At 36.9% G+C, this 12812-nt stretch overlaps 2 protein-coding genes across 4 annotated transcripts; one reads left to right on the top strand and one right to left on the bottom strand.

The window, feature by feature from the left end:
• Nucleotides 1-4260: 4260 nt before the first annotated feature.
• Nucleotides 4261-6876, bottom strand: tceanc2 (transcription elongation factor A (SII) N-terminal and central domain containing 2). 3 transcript variants are annotated; one of them, XM_034028402.3, is made up of 5 exons: nucleotides 6787-6876; nucleotides 6341-6516; nucleotides 6032-6173; nucleotides 5388-5581; nucleotides 4261-5054 (listed from the first exon to the last, which is right to left on the bottom strand). In XM_034028402.3, the coding sequence occupies exons 2-5, from the start codon at nucleotides 6437-6439 to the stop codon at nucleotides 4866-4868; spliced, it is 624 nt and encodes a 207-aa protein (XP_033884293.2). In that variant the 5' UTR covers nucleotides 6440-6516; nucleotides 6787-6876; the 3' UTR covers nucleotides 4261-4865. The 3 variants fall into 3 exon arrangements, with proteins under 3 accessions (XP_033884293.2, XP_058890925.1, XP_034780720.2); XM_059034942.1 differs by having other exon boundaries at nucleotides 6341-6509; nucleotides 6788-6867; XM_034924829.2 differs by lacking the exon at nucleotides 6787-6876 and having other exon boundaries at nucleotides 6341-6573.
• On the top strand, nucleotides 6845-11824 carry LOC117416912 (transmembrane protein 59). Its single transcript, XM_034028395.3, has 8 exons — nucleotides 6845-7162; nucleotides 7414-7519; nucleotides 7746-7840; nucleotides 8266-8418; nucleotides 8638-8719; nucleotides 10023-10149; nucleotides 10326-10443; nucleotides 10763-11824. The coding sequence occupies exons 1-8, from the start codon at nucleotides 6845-6847 to the stop codon at nucleotides 10910-10912; spliced, it is 1149 nt and encodes a 382-aa protein (XP_033884286.2). The 3' UTR covers nucleotides 10913-11824.
• Nucleotides 11825-12812: the final 988 nt, after the last annotated feature.

The raw sequence follows: 12812 nt of genomic DNA, 5'->3' as shown, positions 1-12812 counted from the left end.
CACGCGTTACCTCTCTTGGCTGTGTGCGATGCTAAGGTCATGCCGCATTAGAAATGCCTGAAAATTCATAGCATGGTCCCTTTACCACAGTAATTTAGCGATTTAGATAAGGTAATAATACACTGTATTGCTCAACATGAAAAAAAAAAAAAAACACCTGGTACAAGAGGCACATGCTGTCATTTGCCTCCATTCTCCTCCGTGAGTTTAAACAGAAATTTGTTAAATATTAAAATGTGTTACATTTTATTTTAAAGAGATATACACAAAGTTTACTGGTTAATAGTGCGAACATAGACAAACAAGCGATGCATATTGCAAAACCATTGTATTCTGCTTATTTTACGTGTTTAAGAACAAACAAATGGTACATTTTCATCAACTGACACATACACCTGTAGTTGTATAGATAGAACTATACAACTAGACACTACAGTAAACGTAATCCTATGCACACGAGGAAAACAATATTAGACTCTGGGCATGCATACTAGGCAACATTTGGAAAGGGGGGGGGGGGGTTAACAGTAAACACAATGAAGCGTTCTTACCTTTGTATACCGGTAAGTTAGTGATCAGCAGATGTTTCAGCCGCACGAAGAGCACAGCGTGTGCTTTTCACTAACTCTACTGTGCAGAAAAAATGATTTTTTTTTTCTATGTGTAAATATCGGGACTGTCCCGACCATATAGGGACTGTTGGCATGTATGCGTGGGCAAAATGTAATGTTCAAAGTTGTGAAGGCAATCTTTGCTCTGATGTAAAAAAAAAACAGAACAAAAAGTAGGCCTTTGGTGGTTAGTCTGGACTTAAGTCATATTTCTCTTTCTCATATGCAATGATATTAATGACTAAAGTAATATGATATGAGTACAGCTTTCTTCTTGGTAGTTTTATTTGTTCATGTGATGATACTGAATTTAAAAAAAGCAAAATTTTTAACAACATCCATTGTAAAACCAAATCTATTTTAATGATCTAAACAGGGGCTGATTTTAACACTGCTACCGTACCTCATTTCACAGTAAGTTTAGTAATGCTAACAAGTGGGTCTATAATTGGGTGATTTGAAAGTCTTTGAAACACATGTGTATTTTGCTTTTGATGGCTAATAGTTGTATGTTCTTTCTGTTTTCTCTCCCCAGATGTGTGCTGTGGGGTTTTAACTGCTCTGTCCGGGGTTATATCCAGCCCTGACTACCCTGATAATTACCCCCAAAATGCAGAGTGCTACTGGAAAGTCCGGGTCTCTGACCACACTGTGGTCAGTCTGATGTAATGAACCGAAAATGAGGTTAGAATGATGAAATGAATAGAATGTTTGAGCTACATTGCTGCACCCGCCAGAGCTGACATTCTACCGAGGTCAAACTCAGGTTTCAAGCTATAGCTTACAGTGTTTATATGACTGCTTGGTATTTACTATTCAACCTCCAAATCTATATTACACGGCAAACCGTCAGAGAACATTAAGGAATATTTTGTACTTTACCACAATTTTTACATGAGCATCAGCATTGATGATGCAAAAAAACAACTGTGGACACGACCTTGGTGTCCTCATAGCTAGTTATAGACATGCCTGCAGGGGTATCCATAATTTAAAAGTATAATTATCTGAAAGGCAGAACACTGCTGCCTTTATATCTTTGCCATTTTACAAATTTTGTCTGACAAAAATGTTACCTTTGTTCCCTTCATTACCTTCGCTCATTTCATCTTTTTTTTTTTAAACACAGGTGAATGATAGCAGGTGTTTACAGCCCTTACAGGTAATTTTATGAGCCCCCAGTATCCTAATGTCTACCCCAAAAATATGAACTGCCCCTGGACAATCAGCTTCGCCACAGGATACAGGATCACGCTGTTCTTCTCTGACTTGGCTTTGGAGGACAGGAACAGCCTGACCAACGCCTATGACTATGATTCTGTGGCTGTTTATGATGGGAGCAGTGACTTGGATCCCTTGCTGGGTAGGTGGTGTGGGGGCGAGCTGTCTCCCCCTCTTCTCTCCAGAGCCAACAAACTCCTCATGGTCCTGAGCACTGACCGTGACTCCGCAAACAAGGGCTTCTCTGTCACCTACATGGGAGGTGAGTGCCAGCACAAAATACCTGCATACCTCGATCATACCTGCAAAGGCCACAGTTACAATAGGTTTATTATTCTAGCTGTTATGAGTTTTTACATGCTGCAACTTGCATTTAAAATGCCATCCAGGGACTAATCATCTATGGAAATGTTTACCCAGACCTGCTGGTCAAAGGGTCATCCACAGATTATAGAATATGGCAGAAAGCAAGTCTTCACTCCCCTGTTTTAATGATCCCTTAAATTAAGTGTTTTTTTTTTTGTTTCATTTTCTAGACAAACCTCTTCACGTGTCTTTGTTTCTTATCAAAATGTTTCAGTGTTAAAGTTAAAGTGAAATTATATTTGCTATTAGATTCTAGGGATAAAAGTAGTTCCTTTATCTTGACTGTTCTCCTGGTGGTGGGTAATGATAGTATTTATAACTTTTACGTCTCATTTTGGACCATTTTCATTTGATATGTTGTAATTTTGTTTTTCTCTATGAAGTCATTCCAATGAGTGTGACACAGCATCTCAGGTAAAGGAAAATCAATATTGAGAATGGCAGTGTTGTCACAAAATAATAATAACCCTCTCCGTTAACTAGCACATTTTTTTTTAATCCTTACAGTCTGTGTGTATTTACAATTAAAGGGTGGGTTTTTTTTGGTCACAAGGATGGAGTTTCCTGTATTACCATTTCAGTAAATACATAATGCTGAAACACATTTATTGGGCAAATGCATGCTTTATGAACATGGCCCATAATTATAAGGATCTTCATGCCTCTTTTGCATCATGCTCAATTGCTTTGCAGAAAAGAAGCAACACCACAGTGATAGTGAACACCATCTACATTGACTTCTCTGAGGGACACCAGGAGAACAGGCATGAAGTATGAAGTCCTGTGTGACCCCAAAAGGAAGGAAGCCTCAGTGAATATCATCTCTGACCCCAAAATGCTGAGCCAGCAGGCTGAGAACCTGCTGGAAACACAGCCAGTGGAAACAGACACCTCTGATTCAGACAGCTTGAAAAAACATGACACCAGCGACATCGTCTTCATCAGTATCTGTGTTCTAGCTGGCATCCTAATGTTGATAGCTATCATAGGCTTGGTACTGCTTTAATAAGTAGCCACCAAAGTTAGCCTTTATTTTAAAGTGTTGCTAACAAACACTTGACTTTTTAAAGGAACTCAGGAAGATATAAAAAGAGCTTCAGAAGTATACCGACCAGCAATGTTGATCTTTTTGACAAGAGTAAATAATGTAAAGTGACATTTGTTATTTCATAATGTGTGGAAATGTAATTTGTCATAAATAATATATGAAATCAGGATTGAATTTAAACCCCTTTTCTATTACACATTATTATAGTTTCATTTCAATAAGTGAACTTTAAAAAAAGCACCAGTATATCATTTATATTTGTTGTGGAAACCATTTTCCGTAGCCTGGTCTGAGCAAAATGTACGTATGTACAGTACAGTGCAAATAATTCCTTCAGTTAGTCTGCATTTACGTACAGTAATATACACCTGCTTGTCTGTTCTTGAATGCAAGATGAAATAAACACATGGCAGAATACATGGTCATGATTTTACTCAATATTACACACAGGTTGAGACACGGTAAGTACAGGCTGTTGTACATTAATTAATTCACAATCATAAAATATATTCCTGTCCGTCAGATATATGTGCATTGTAAAGGTTGCAGGGCCCTGATCTACACAACAGTATATCGCTGCAGAACGAAGGCCTACACAGCGTAGCTCTCGCAGGGAGCTCACATAGGGTAGTGCTGCGTGTGCAACTCGTAATATAGGTTTAGGGTTAGGGTTAATCTTTCATTTACCTTATTAAGGGAAGATAGTTGTTACAGGGGTCATGTTAATACAGCGCTTTTTAAATGTAGGTGCCATTAGCACATAATCTTGCACTGAGATGGCCTAATTATGTATTAATCCATTCATAGTTTTTAATAAACTTATTAACGTTAGATGTGCTATATAAACATGTCGGTAACAACAATTGCGCACGCAGCACTACCCTGTGTGAGCTGCCTGTGAGAGCTACGCTGTGTGAGTCTGCGCTCTGCAGCCATACCTCTCGATCTATACTCATTCTTCACATTTCATCTAGGGCACACTGCCACCTAGTGGCATTTAATTAACACTACAACTATTTTTTTATTTTTTATTTCATGATGCAGAAGCAAATAAAAGTACACCTAAAAACGATAAACGGGCAAATAACAGAAGTAATCATAAAAACACTCAAATGTTAAATAAATAGTGTAAAACATTGTGGTAAAAAATGCATACTGTTTTTTGCATGTAATTCAATATTAACATTTTTAAAATAACCCATCTATGCACAGATTGATTTATTCAGCACCAGAATAAAACTTTACAACAGGCTATTTCCAAAAAACTGTCCAAGAACAATATGTTGTCTTTAACCAGTAAACCATTACAAATAACGGAGAAGTAGAGGAAGACAAGAATATGTATGATTCGCGTCACCATTTGGTCCTTTTACACAAAATATTCAGTTTTTAAGGTGTAACAGCAGTTTCTTATATGTTTAATTACAGTATGTATTTATCAAGGTAAAAAGCAGTTACCATCTACATCACAACAACCACAATGGTTTCTTCCATGCATCCATACAGTATTTATAAAATGTGTCAAGGATTTACTGAAAGTCCAGTTCTGAAAAGCCTACTTTTGTGGACATCATCATTACAGTTTTTCATTTGGTATAACCTGACGACAGACAAGAGACTTATTTTTTATGGGTTTTTACAAACTGGTTCACTGGTAGCTTGCTGTCTTTGACCTGTGTCCGGATATCAGGCTTGTGTTTTAAGGTGAAAACTAGCGTCCGTACAGTCCTCCTGTAGGCCCCGTTGATGAGTCGAGAGCACTGGTGGAATACCTCTCTCTCAATGTTTTCAACGAGGGGGTGATCAGCCTGGAAATGAGAAACACAGAATCACTGTGAGTCTGCACAGATTAACTTACCTGCAGCATCTCCTACAACTCATTTTGATTCAGGAAGTTTGCTTCCTTTTACTCCATTGTTTGTTTATGTCTACTTATATGCTTACTTACAGTTTTAGAAATGAAGTAGAACTAAACTATGATACGGGGGGCATTGAGAAGGGCACTGAACTAATTAGATTTAAGAAAACCCCAGTCTCACATGCCAATGTTCAGTACAAACACACTTTGCAAGTATTTCCCATGCATTGTTTATTGTACGTTTTTAAAAAACAATCTGTACCACTGCCAGTATGCTGCATACCTCCACTTCCATGGACTCAGACAGCAGCTTTCTTGCATTATTTCTGAGGCTTTCTGTTTGCTGGTCACATCGGACTTCTATCGAGGGCTTATTGGCATTCTCTTCAATGAACGTTTTCCACTGTCTGTAAACTTCACTGGCTAGACTGGCAACTTCAGGATCTGAATGCTTCCGCATCTTGTTTACAGTATGACCTGGAATTTAGGATTTAAAACAGTTTTGGGAAGAAAGGTGTGATTAAATCAATAACAGACGGAACAGAAGAAAATGTGCCCCTGTGGGATGTCCAAATTATTAGAGCATTTTGCAGAACTGTGGCGTTAACAACTGTGGTTGTTCACCGGTTACCACTAAAATATGAGGTTGATAACACCAAAAGCTATTCACCAGTGCTGTAAAATACTTTAATAGAATCCAGGGGGTTATATGGTGGTCAAATCAACCTCTAAGGTACAGTAATCCTATTCACAGTAACATGGCATTTTATCAAGCCCAAAGCAGCTGTTTAAACTATTGATGCTTTTCCCTTATAGCACAGATCACAGCATGTCTGATAGGTATCATTTACTGTAAGTCCAGCACAACCGTTAAAATAAAAGGGCAAACAGCTACCACGTTTTACTTCACTTCTCATTATATCTTACCAATTTTTGTTGATCGTAAAACTTCTTTCGATGGTATCTTCTTTTTCAGTTCTGTCAAGGCTAATACAAGGTTTTCCTGTGTTTGGCCAGGTAGTTCCAGCATTGACTTGAATCTTGCTATGTCTTCTATCACCACAACTCTCTGAAAAAAAGGTAGAAATACTGGTATATATTCATTATTACGGTTCGTCTGTCGTAACGATGATTATGTAAACATGTAGCCTGAACTCTAGTCTTATCCAAACAATGTTACTAATCTAACTTATAGTATGCCCTCCACCAAACGAAAAAAAAAACCAAAACACTTACCCTCAAAGACTCAATGGTTGCTTGCCTGTAGATCTTTCCTTGAGTCTTCACTTCCTTCTTAGCTTTATCTTTTGACAATCGTACTACAAACTTGTCCATTTTATTTATTTTTATTTCGAGGACTACTTTTCATACAGTGAAATGTTGCTCACTTTCTCTCTGTGATGACAGAAGCCCTCCCAAAGAAGAAGCACAATTACTAAATCCAATTTTTTATATTCGAAGACACATTATTCAGATAAATTGCATTGCATGCTAGACACTGTCGTTACTGCTGAGAGGACTGTACAATTATATTAGTCCCGTAACATTTAAGGAACAAAGCGCATCTGTAAACAACATTCTAATCAACACTTTAACTACCGTAAACGTAATTAACAAACTTTATCATGAGAAATATTGTTTTGGCTTGCTTGAGAAACCAGAAAATTCCTAGTTATCAGTACCTTTTTGGCGACGACGAGGTAATTCGGGTTCTATTTCACCAAAGACCCTGGCGCTAACATGGTGAAACAGAGACACAAGCTTTCTCGTTTGTTTCATTGCTCGGGCACAGTACGCGTTTACTTTCTCGCGATACTTTCGTTAAGGCATAACACAACAAGGAACAAGGAAGGAGGAAGACAGCGGTTGTGGGTCTTTTGTTTTGAAAAACAAACAAAAAAAATGGAGGTGTGGAAGTTGACTGGATTTTGCTTGACTTTTTGCTGTTTATTCATCTGCAGTTCATGTTCCCCCGATATATTTGACGGTGTTTTGGGAGAGACAGCCTCTTGCCACAATACTTGCCAGATGACCTACAGTTTGCACACATACCCCAGGGTAGGTACTGAAGTCTGTAATTGAATAAAACATATTAGTTTTTTTTTTTTAATTTATTCATATTAATTATACAGGTACCTATTGTAGATGTTAGAACGATCTATGTTTTTAATTGCAACGTAATAATCAGTTATTTTAAAGACATTAGGTTCACATTTTAACTTACACAGAACAAGTGCGTAGGGTGGTAGGAATTATATAATTAATAACGCTAACAAGTCATTAATTCTGTTTTTTGGTTATCTTTTTAGGAAGAGGAGCTGTATGCTTGCCAGAGGGGTTGTCGACTCTTTTCAATTTGTCAGTTTGTAAACGACGGAGAAGATTTAAACCAGACCAAGGCCGAGTGTGATTCGGGTAATCCTCGAGCGATGTGTGTTGCATCTCTCAACGGGCAAGGCTGTTGTGTTTAAAGAACATTCATAAAGGCAGCATTATACACAACACATGCGTGAGACTTTTGTAATGCTACATAACAAAACCTGAAGCGTCGTTATGCCTGTAGTTATTTTCTAAGTGCCAGCTGGTGAATATGTGTTGTTGTTGAATTCAATAGCAGTTTAATTTGTATGCTTGTTTTCAGCTTGTCGTGAGGCCTATTCGCAGTCACAGGATCAGTATGCCTGTAATCTTGGATGCCAGAGTCAACTGCCATTCGCAGAACAGAGACAGGAACAGGTGAGGTCTGGTATTGGTAACTGTAGTGTGAAAATGGCATTGGAAGGTAGACACCAAACAGGCTTATTTACAATACAGTCGTTATAATTCAAATGGTTCCATTGTTTATATCAAAGTGGCCATTTTTTAAATAAACACAATCAAGTTGACTATCAAGTATCAAATACTGGTTAAGCATTGTATTAAATATATTTGAATAAATAAAAAGCTGGTTTCAGTGCATATTTGTAAATATTTGGTAAATACAGCTGTATTTCATGCTGCCAGAACAAAAACAAAATACTTTTACTGTACTGCCAGTAATGTTTTTACCGGGGATACTACACACACAAAATAAATACAGAAAATGTAGTTTGCGTTCTAATATAGAAAGTATAAAAGTGGAAATGCTTCAAACAGAGATTTTTGGTTTGTTTGGTTTATAGCTGTTGGACATGATGCCCAGGATTCATCTCCTTTTTCCACTTGCCTTTGTGGGGGGAGTCTGGAATGATATGATGAGCTCAGCCCAGAGCTTCATAACATCTTCATGGACATTCTACCTTCAAGCTGATGATGGCAAAGTAGTTATATTTCAGGTAATGCAAATTAACCTAATACTGTAACTGATAAAAAAAGAGTGAACTTGCTTTTAGGTATACAAAATGCTGGCGACATTAAAACAAAAGCTAAATGTATTATTTTAAGAGGCACTTTTTTAAATGGCAGATATTCGAGATACATTGTGTAAGGAACAAAATGGATACAATCATATTGTGTGTTTTACTCTCTATTTTTGTTTTTTTTCCCTGTTTAAGTCTGAGCCACAGATTCAGTTTATGCCACAATTTGAACCACAGAAAGAGGAGCTGAAGGACACATCATTTGCCAGAGAATCATGTAAGCATACTACTTTGTATAGTTTATTATCTCTGCATCTCTCTCTCTCTATAATGGAAGTTTGACAAAAAATGAGCAATCTAGGACATTTAGCAACAGCATGTAGAACTGTTTTTACATCTGAAAGACACCCTGATGATGAGTGAAATAAGTTTGAAGGTTTCAGCATAGCCCATTGATTTTGTTTGCTTGCATATCCGTGAGGAGCTGTATATCACCTTCCAATACCATGCCTGACACTAGCCAGTGCCAGTGTTCCTCATCTTTTATGAACTTCCATGAATTGTGAGCTTGGAAAATAAAATTAAACAAATTGTAAAGTTTAACATTATTTGTAGCTAGTAGTTTTATGTTGCTTTTTTTTTTTTTTTTTGGACAAGAACGGCACAAAGTTTAATATTTATTGATATTTAAAAATAATTTTAAAAATGGCCTATATATATTTTATCTATCTATCTATCTATCTATCTATCTATCTATCTATCTATCTATCTATCTATCTATATCTCTCAATGTTCCCTCGCTATAATGCGGGTCTCGGGACACACAATATGGGTGTTATAACCAAAGAGCGTTATAAACATGGGGGGTGCCGCGGGACATATCAACACACATCTGACTAAAATACAAAATAAAATAACTCCCACTCTAATGCACATACTGTATAGTGAAGCAAAAATGTAACTTTCCGTGAATTAACCATGCATAAAGCACCATGTAATCAATGCTATATTTTTTACAAAAAAAAGGTAACATTACCACTCCTGGATCATTTTAATTAGCAGTTTTTAAACTATAAATAGCTGGGTTAGCAAACAAGCAAACCAAGTGCGAGAAGGAGAGCAGGTCGGGAGAGGGGAAGAAGGAATGGGCTTGCCCCAGGTTCAGCTGCCAGAGCAGGACTGAAGCGAAGCTGAAGCGTCTCGTCTCCCGGAGAAAGCTACAACTCTTCTCGCAGCAAAAAAAGTAAATACATTAGGAACCACGTAATAGGCCTTATATTTATTTAGTTATAAAATGAATGCTGAATAAAGTGTCAGCGCAGCTTTTCTTCAGTTCAGATACTGTATCAAAAGGCAGAGACAGAAACGGAAGTTAGACTGAGAAATTGTTTACAGTTTGAACAACACCGGTACTGTATTTACTGTAGAAATATTGCATGAATCACTAGTATAGGGAATTGGGGGACATGCTGTAGGAACGTTATATCCGAGGCCTGTTATAACCGAGAACCTTATAGCGAGGGAGTACTGTGTGTATATATAAATTTTTTTCCCCCTAAAATATTGTCATGTTCCAACAGATCAAAACCCGGACGATGCAATCTATAAGCACAACCACAAGAATTTCATGCAAGAACAAGAAATTGGAGTGGACCCAGATAATAATGTTGCTAAGGAGGACCATAACTTATTTAAGTGTCTTTCAAGGTTAGTAAGACATCAATACTTTGGTTTTAAATAATTGTGAAAATGCCAGGGAGTGATTTATACCACAACATTAATGACTAGGTTTAAATGAACATACTGTCCTTTTGATTTCTGTACTGATTATGTTAATAGAAATTACCATGAATACTTGTGTGTGCTGTATGTAACTGTTTCAGAAATGCCTGGCTACCTGTTTGGATATTGACAACTACACTAGTTCTTTCTGTGCTGGTGCTGATCTGGATTTGCTGTGCAACAGTAGCAACTGCTGTGGACCAGTATGTACCATCTGAGGTAAGATGGTTTGCCATTTGGATATTCCTCAGACTTGTACGTTTTCACTCTTAAAGTAAAAATGTGCCCATCTATCTGTTGGATGTTACATTTACATTGTATAGCTATAAATTGAAAAACACTGATCCAGCTCTGATGAAACTTATTTTAACTTGAACTGCATGGGCAATTTTTTACATGTTGTGGATACTCAAAGCTGTAATGTTATTTATATCCTTGCAGGGTATGTGTGCTATTTAAGTTATTTATAGTTATAAAATGCAGAGTCCAAAGTGTTAATGTTTAGAATGTATTAAAGCTTCTACCTTTTTTATTTCAGAAATTAAGCATTTATGGAGATCTGGAATATGTGAAGGACCAGAAACTAACCCCATACCCGCCATCCTCCCTGGTTATCATCAGTTCAGTGGCTGAAGAAGAAGCTGGGCCTTTGCCATCAAAAGTTAACCTGAACCAGTCAAACATTTAGGATGTACTAGTGTGGGGCTTGGCACAACTAAATGGGCTGTCAATGATAACATCTATTAGTCTTACCAGTTTTTCTAACAGGGTTTATGTTAAGTTGTTGGGGTTATGTTAATAAAATGAATAACTGCAGCTCTGTTTTGCATGATCTTAATTGTTTCCCTAAGCTTTATACTAGGAATGGGGATACTGATTGATTGTTATCTCAGTGTTTTGATGCATTTTTGTTGCATCACATAACCTAAACTATACCATACCTATTCTACCTGCAGTGATGTAATTTTTTATGACAAGTACTAGGTCTTTTTATCTAGTATTTTGGAGAATGCTAATTTACTAATGTTATGTCGTTTGCTTATCTTTCTTTTTTTTTTTTTTTTTTAAATGCTGGTGATTGACAGTCAGTTCTATGCAGAGCATAGTATAGATCAGTTTGCTTGGCATGTTTCAGTTTACTTGGCTTTCCTTGTTCTGTTAAGTCATAATGGTTGTAGGTGGGTAGATCATTGGTCTTGTGTAAAATGCCTGTAAAACAAATCTAAGCTTGTCAGAAGCTACCACAGGATTATGCATTCTAGTACCAGCAGATGGCAGATGTGATGCAGCTAGTTGAATATTAACTGCGTAATCTAACCTAAAACGACTAACACAGTGAACATTTAAAAATATTATTTGGAATGCTTTGCATGCTTTTATAAAACAAACATTTCTCCTCATTGCACTTAAGTTCACTTTTTCATTTAAATGTATCATTTTCTTTACTTGAGCTTTACGCTTCAAAATATTTGCTAAGGACAGAATTAAATAATTACATTTTAAAATTGTTGTATAATGAATAAAATACTACTGTTTGGGTTATTGTTTAATGTTTCTTTACATAAAAAAAATTGCTAAACATGACATGCTTGACAAACAATCCACTACTGTGTGTAATTTTTTGTTTTGGAGTCCCTTCATTAAAAAAAAAAAATATATATATATATATTATTGATCAGAATTTATCTAAATACTGTGTATGATTGTGTTTAACCAGTGCGAAAACTCGTGCTGGATGACCATAACCTGTTCTGCACATTTTTGTAGAGAAGTGAGGTAGCTGCACACCAGAAGAGCTCTAGAGACAAGAAACGACTGATTCCATCTGTAGCTGCCATTACAGAATACCTCGTACAGAAACTAGCTGCTACTTGGACACTGCCAGAACAACAGTATAAGGAGGCATTACACCATTGCACTTCTTGCCAGGGCTAGGCCTTGCTCAATAGTGTCAACAGAAACATATAGCTGGTTGACAGTAACTCTTGATTGTTTCCATGATACCTGATTTCAATTGCTCAATTAACATTACGTGAATCTCTTACTGCTTTGGCTCTGTTTCTTCTGGTAACCAAGCGACAGAATTACTGTATGAGAGTGGTGTAAGATGTGTATATTATCAAGGAACTTGAAAGCCAATCAGAGGCTGAGCAAATAATTAATTGTGTACTGCTTAAAGGGACATTTTACAGCCATTGGGTACTGAGAAGCTGTGGAGGAATAAACTTGGCTAAAAGATGAGGTTCAACAAGACTTACCCTCGGGTGTTTAGTTAATGTTTTACTCTTTTTTTTGGGGGGGGGGGGGGGCGTAAAAAAACTGAAATGTTTAACATTGTCGTTGTAACCAGTAACTTATTTATTAGCTGTTCTGTAAGAAATATGATTGAAAGAATTCATGTTCTGGAGTGGTATATTTATAACTGACTAGCATAAAACATAATAAAACATTTTTTCAGAGAAGTAAGAGTTTTGATGCAGCCTCACTAGGTTCAGCTGTCTCAATGTTATCAGAAAGAGAAAGGTAAAGCTCACACTTTTTACATAAAAACCTTTAATAAAAGTCAAATAAAGAAGTTCATTGTGCAC

Source organism: Acipenser ruthenus, chromosome 12 (assembly GCF_902713425.1).
Source record: "Acipenser ruthenus chromosome 12, fAciRut3.2 maternal haplotype, whole genome shotgun sequence".
Classification (NCBI taxonomy): domain Eukaryota; kingdom Metazoa; phylum Chordata; class Actinopteri; order Acipenseriformes; family Acipenseridae; genus Acipenser; species Acipenser ruthenus.
The sequence above is the reverse complement of the archived record's forward strand: the minus strand, read 5'-3'. Positions and strand labels throughout refer to the sequence as shown.